Consider the following 6,540-nt stretch of genomic DNA (forward strand, 5'->3'; position numbering starts at 1 on the left):
AATATGTTGGAATCAAATGAATGCTCGTAAATGTGAAGACTTAAATGCACAATCAAGCTTGAAAGGTGCAATCGGCGTTAAAGAGGGAATAAATATGAGATGATTGGGGAATCTTTTTATCTTCTCAAATAAACAAGTCTGCTTTTGTATTCACTCTCAGAGGATTCTTTTACAAAGTGTTCTTTTTTCTTTTTTCCCGTCTCTCCTTTTTCTTTACTCACTCTTCCTATTTATAAGGGACAATCTCCCAAAAAACCCTAGAAAGTACAAAATAGAGAATATTCGAAAGGCATATTCTTGCTGTCTCCCACTAAGTTTACACTGTTGTGGATGTTATGCATTGATTGACTGCCCTCAATCGTTGCCTTTCACCACGACGACCACCAGACGGTGCATCATGATAACCTCGTTCCTTGTCCTACTTGGTAATGGTCGTGGTTGTCAAATTTGGACTCATACACTTCCCATGTTATTTGTCACCCTAATCGACCGAGGAAAGGCGAAAAAGACAAGAAACAAGACATGATTAACATCGACATTTTCGTCTCTTTTGAATTTTTGATGAAGCTAGTTCACCCCCTTTCTCAGTTTTGACTGTCCTCCAAATTTAGCGTTTGGACTCGAATGGCACAAATTTCCAAATGGCTACACACAAATGATCAATCCGTCTTTCTTTCCATTAATAACATCACCCTATGTTTGCAAGTACTAAGCTCTTTTCTGATGTCGTAATCCCATCTTGATTTCGATGGATTTGTTTTCATTGTCTTCTTAATTGGTAATCAATACTCTATTATACTCCTTCATTCTATTTTATATCTTTTAGTTTGACTGCGCATCAAATTTAATAATGTAAATAAAACTTTTAAATTTGTGATTTTACACTAAATATATATACTATAACATATCAAAACTCAAAAGTACCTTTGAATCTTGTGATCCTAAACATATTTTGCCTTTCCTATAGAATTGTGTCATCAAGGGTAAATGAGAATATTGGATTTAAGAGTAGTTAATTATAACAAGAGACATTCTTAAGAAAAATAAACTAAAGTTTTGGAGTACAGATTTGCATACACTTGGCATGAATAGATCGTATATATCTTTTTCTCCAAATGCTCAAGTTCACTTCGCTTCTTTGTTTATCCTTTTCTTCTTTTATTTATTTTGATAACAACGAAATATATGGACCACAGTAAGCAGACTTGAGCCTCAAGTTGTTTTGGTTCACGAAATTTGAGCTGCAGAATTCATATAGAAATCCCTCTCCTCCTCCAAGTAGCAATCATTCATTTATTTTCATACTGAATATCTGTCAGTGGCAAATATTGCTACATAATTAAGGTGAAGCCAAAGGAACCTACTCTCCCACCAATTTAATGCTCAAATTACTTGGAGTTATTATTGGAGCGTGTTGACTATGTACTTCTTGAAATGGTCAAACACCACCTTAGGAATGAAACTCAGTAAGGAATTAGTCAACCCTTAAAACAGAAATTGTCTTTTCTACCAAGAAAGTCTAAGTCAACACCCTTGCAAAAATTCTGGTTCAAGCACTAGCTGATTATTTTTTGGAAGAAAATTTGACTAGTGGGAGCCAAGCAAACCTAAAACAGACACAAAACACTTTAGTCAATGATATATTCAACTCTATTTGCTGCTGGAAACCAACAGAAGGCGAAAAACTTATCATGATTTTCTCTCTAGAATTTTTTTTGGCATAGCTAATAGGAGCATGATATATGTTAAAACTCGTGTAATTCTTAATTTAAGGGGTACGGTACTCTAAGCTGAGGTATATTACTATCAGATCAGTTAGCACCACCAACATATGAAAAGGCAAACAGGAGAAGAAATGATATATTCAGCTCCAGCTCTAGTATGTTTTGCATTTTGGAACTTCAAATTTCTGCTTTACTCTACCCTCAATGACAATGTGCCCCCTGGTAGCGAGTAGTGACATGAACTTTCAGTTAAATACTATAAGAAGCATCCACATTTGATCTAATAATTAATACAAAATCATCCCATATAATAAATACAACACGATGCATCAAAGGTAACTATAATAAAATGTAAACAATCCAAACTCTTAAGCATAAAGGTGTAAACAAATAATGAGGCTATTAAGTGAATTATGCAGCTATAATTGCATGCCTTCTACGCTGCAAATAATCATGGAGTTCTTGATATCCACTTCTGTAATGCTCCAGTGAGAAACATAGTTGCCGTATAGCCTCCCTTTTCTCCTCAGCTCTATCTGAGATTACCAATGTTTGTCTCTCCACTTCCTTCTGCAACTCCTCCACTCTTAGCCTTAATTCCTCTATTGATCTCTGTGCACTTTCAGATCCTGCAATAAGCTGCTTCAGGTGATCCTTCATTTCTTGGATTTGAATGTCTCTTGACATCACTTTTGCACCAAGTCTCTGTACCTTAGCATTAACCTCATCTTTCTTTGTCATTAGTGTGTCATACTCCAGTTTAAGCTTGTAGAGATCTTTATTCAAACCATGGACTTCTTCACCTTTCTTATTTATCTCCATTTTCAAGCATTCAGTTTCAGCCTTCCATTTGATTTCTTGTACTTCATGCAAAGTTTTCATTTCAATCTTCTCAGCTTCACACTGTCTTGCCTTACGTTCTAATGATCTGTTTTGCATCTCTAACTGTTCAGTCTTTGCCTCTAGCAGGGTCTGCTGTTCTGACAAACTAGTTATTTGAGACTGGAACTGCTCTTTCTGCCCGCAGAAGCTTTCTTGGGCGTCCTCTAGTACAGCACTGATTCTCCTGATCTCTTGGTCACGATCTGATATGTCAGCTTTGTTCCTCATAATGCTCTCCTGTAGTTCCAAGGTATGCCTTTCCTCAGAATCAAGCTTGGCCTTCAGCAAGATTAACTCTTCCTGAGTTGATTCAAGCTGATCAGCCAAATAGCAAGTGTTCTCGGTGATCACTTTTGAACAGTCATCCTTTAACCTGGCAACTTCTTCCTCTGACGCCTCAAGCTTATCTCTAGTCATTTCCAACTCACTCGCCAATTCCTCAATCTTGTAATCAGAGTTTGATATCCGACTTTCCAGAAGAGCTACTTGCTTTTGTAGTTCTTGGATCTTTCCTTTGTCCGTTTCGAGATCATCCCATAGCATCTCAACCTCACTTTCTGCTGAACTAAGCTGCACTTTCAGGAAAACTATCAGCTTGGCAACTGATTCATTTCTCTCAAGCTCATATTTCAACCCCTGTAGCTCTTCTTCTGAGAAATGGATTCTTTTGCTTGAAACACTGATCTCATGTTCATGATCCAGGATACTGTTCAGCACCATTTCATATTCCCTATCTTCTCTATGGGCAATTTGGTTCTTGCTTGGCGGTTTGGTCCCCATGTCCAAATAGTTGCCTTGCAATGTCATTTGTGCCCCACTTGAGGCCAATTTTCGGTGCCCATCAGGAGATGAGCTGTATGATTCTAAATCAAATTCTGGTAATAATGATGAAGAATCAAAACCTTCCTTGACAGATATATCAGAAGAACTACAGCAAGAGCTCGCAGATGAGTTAGAAAGAAGAGCCTGATCTGCACCTTCATTATGAACCAATTTCTGGTTTTGAGTAAGCAGGGAGGAATCATTCTTAAAAAAAGCAGCATCTTCAGAACGCTGCACTGGAAGGGAAGCTGGACAGAGATCTTCATTTAGTTGAAACTCACCTGTCTGAGCAGAATATTCTACATCTTGTTCAATCAAATTCTCCATTTTCTTGACAACTGTTTGAACACCTGCATTTATGTGATTTTTTTTAGCCTTTTCATGTGCTCCAATTTTAGTCATAAGATGAGTGATAAAAGAATTGCTACTCTACCCAAGATCATTGTCCAGCTGTTTGCAATTTTAACAACTTACTAAGGCATTCGAATCCAAATTATGGCAAGACATGAAGCACACTGTAAAGGAGTTATTTGAACCCTATCATTCTTTTTAAATTAGGGAATTAACCCATTATGAGGCTACATAACATCAATAGTTTCAGCAAAGCAATCCAAGCTTTCACGGAATGTACCATCTTTGATATATATCATTAAAGTTTATGACATTAAAGAAATGATTCAATTGGCAAACACCAAAAATATAAGATGTAGAGAAAAAAATCTTTTATTTTTTCTAAAAAACATGTGAAACAGAGATAATCACAAAAGCAAGCAGTGAATAAACAGAATGAACTAAGATTGCTTAGAAGATTAAGCAGAGTGTGAAACTAGAAGCTTTCGAGACTCATACTGCATTGACTTCAGGTAGAAATGAGTTACTTTAGTGACAAAGAACGACGTAGTAATCATGTTCAAAATTAGATTGTGTAGAACAATGATCAGAAAAGCATGTAGTGTCAACTCCATTAACATAATCCATCAAAGGTCAAACAGATACTCTCAATGCTCAATATGACAGAACCATTAAGCACATAATACAGATCATTTTTCATATGTAATGACAGAGTTCACCATGATTTCCAGTGGGAGCAACTTGAAACGAAGCAAAATGAAGTACGACTCCAATTAATAGCTCAACAGTTCAGGAGAAAGTCGTCGTATTTGATCACATATTCGTGCATCATAGTGATCTGCAATTAAGCTCCCCTTGAACATTATCTCTCCCTTAACCAAGAACGTCTATAGATATCTAACCAACAAAACCAAAAGAACACTTCCTCCATTTTAATTTACATGATAATGTTTGACCAGCACAGAATTTTACAATACTCACTTTTTAATTACTTATGTATTAAGGTAGTGGTAGTGGAAAAAAATAATTATATTAGTGATAGTGCGAAAAAGATTAATAGAACATATTGAAAAGTTAGTTTGAAAGAGAAAACATCATAATAGAGTAGAATTTACGTTAATGGATTTGAATTCTTAGAAGATCTGAAAGTTGATAAAAATAGAATAGTGTCAAACATTTTGGAATAGCCTCAAAGTGTCATACAAATTGAAACATATCGAGTAATTCCTTCTACCATAAATGGTGGAGTAGAAGTTTATGGATCGAACATATATGATATTACACTTCGACAATGAAGCTTAATTATATCTGAATCTAAGTTGCTCGGACACGGGTGTGAGTGCCTGACACAGGTACGGATCTAGAGGTCGGATCTTTCGAGATGTAAATTCTAAGATTCGGGTATACAGGGATCCGACTAAAAATAATTCAAAAAAATAAAAATATAAAAATATCTTTAAATTATGAGAAATTTTGTGGAATACTTATGTATAACTTGTAAAGTGTGAATTTCTTTTTTATTTTCAAGTTGTAGATAAGTAAAGAAGTGATTTTCTAGATAAGGTATGCTATTTTCTTCAAATTTACCCTAGTTTTGGTTCTAATTTCGGGAATCAAATTATATCTTATCTCGAATTTTTTCGTCCGTCGTGGTCAAAGTAATCAAAATCGTTTGACCAGATCCTGTATGGATCCCATACCCACATCCACACTAGTGTCGTATCGACACGGGTGCGGCACCTAAACTGCCATGTGGGAACAACTTAGATCTGAATAAACTAAAGTTCTAAAGAGTAATCTTCTATCCTAGAGGCTATGTATGTATTTTCCTTGTTCTTATACCATGGGAAAGTACCTCTGCCAACATTTTCCCCCCGTCTCATTGAGTCACCACTCCAATTTAGCGGCTTCTATCAAATTTATGAAAATGGACAAAAGTAAACTATGAATCAACTACATTTGCACTATTACTCTTGCAATTTGGCAACTAAAGCTCGTGTTTAGAGATCTCAAGTGGAGAGTAACGAAATGTTTATACGCCGGAAGGGTGTTTCGTCACATAACATGGACTAATGAGAGAAGACAGAAGCAAATAGAGGAATAAAAGAAGATAGAAAATCGAAGCAGAAAGAAGAAAAAAGGAAAAGAAAACAAAGAGATATTCAAATTGAATCAATGCAAAAGAAGATACCGAAATATAAGTGAAACAGAAATACTGTACAGAGAAAACCACAGCAAGTAAACAACTCAAAAACACGGAACAAACAGAAAAAGAAAAACCATAAATAAATGAAGCATGAGGCGTTGTAGGGATGAAACATACCTCGAATTGAGCGAAGAAATGCGACCTCAAAAGAGAAACCCCCAAATTTGCAACTGATAGAAAAAGGAAGATGGATTTGAGAATTGAAAAGATTGGGAGTGAAAGTGAGAAATACTAGCTGGTTTGTGAGGATTTTTAAAAGACAAGTAGAAAAGGGTGAGAAGAGGTGGAGTCCACCACAGAACACGACAATGACTCGGAGGCGGGAAAAGTATCTCAATTTCCGGCCTCTTTGTTTCCCCCCTTTTCTCTTTCTATTTGTCCCTTTCTTTCATTTTCAACATTCTTTTAACGATTTATTTACTCAAATGTTCTTTGATTTATGTTTACAACGGTTTAAACAATTAATCAAGTATCCCTTTTCGCTTAATACAATTTAACTACTCTTTTAGTCCTATGAGTGTCAGACTATTTTAATTTTTAAGTTTTTTGAAATAA

At 35.8% G+C, this 6,540-nt stretch overlaps 1 protein-coding gene across 1 annotated transcript; it reads right to left on the bottom strand.

Moving 5' to 3' along the window:
* Positions 1 to 1,957: 1,957 nt before the first annotated feature.
* LOC107804223 (uncharacterized) lies at positions 1,958 to 6,231 on the bottom strand. The gene is made up of 2 exons (XM_016628073.2): positions 6,103 to 6,231; positions 1,958 to 3,778 (listed from the first exon to the last, which is right to left on the bottom strand). Exon 2 carries the CDS (start codon positions 3,753 to 3,755, stop codon positions 2,136 to 2,138), a length of 1,620 nt encoding a protein of 539 aa, XP_016483559.1. The 5' UTR covers positions 3,756 to 3,778; positions 6,103 to 6,231; the 3' UTR covers positions 1,958 to 2,135.
* Positions 6,232 to 6,540: the final 309 nt, after the last annotated feature.

This window comes from Nicotiana tabacum, chromosome 6 (assembly GCF_000715075.1).
Source record: "Nicotiana tabacum cultivar K326 chromosome 6, ASM71507v2, whole genome shotgun sequence".
Taxonomy (NCBI): Eukaryota; Viridiplantae; Streptophyta; class Magnoliopsida; order Solanales; family Solanaceae; genus Nicotiana; species Nicotiana tabacum.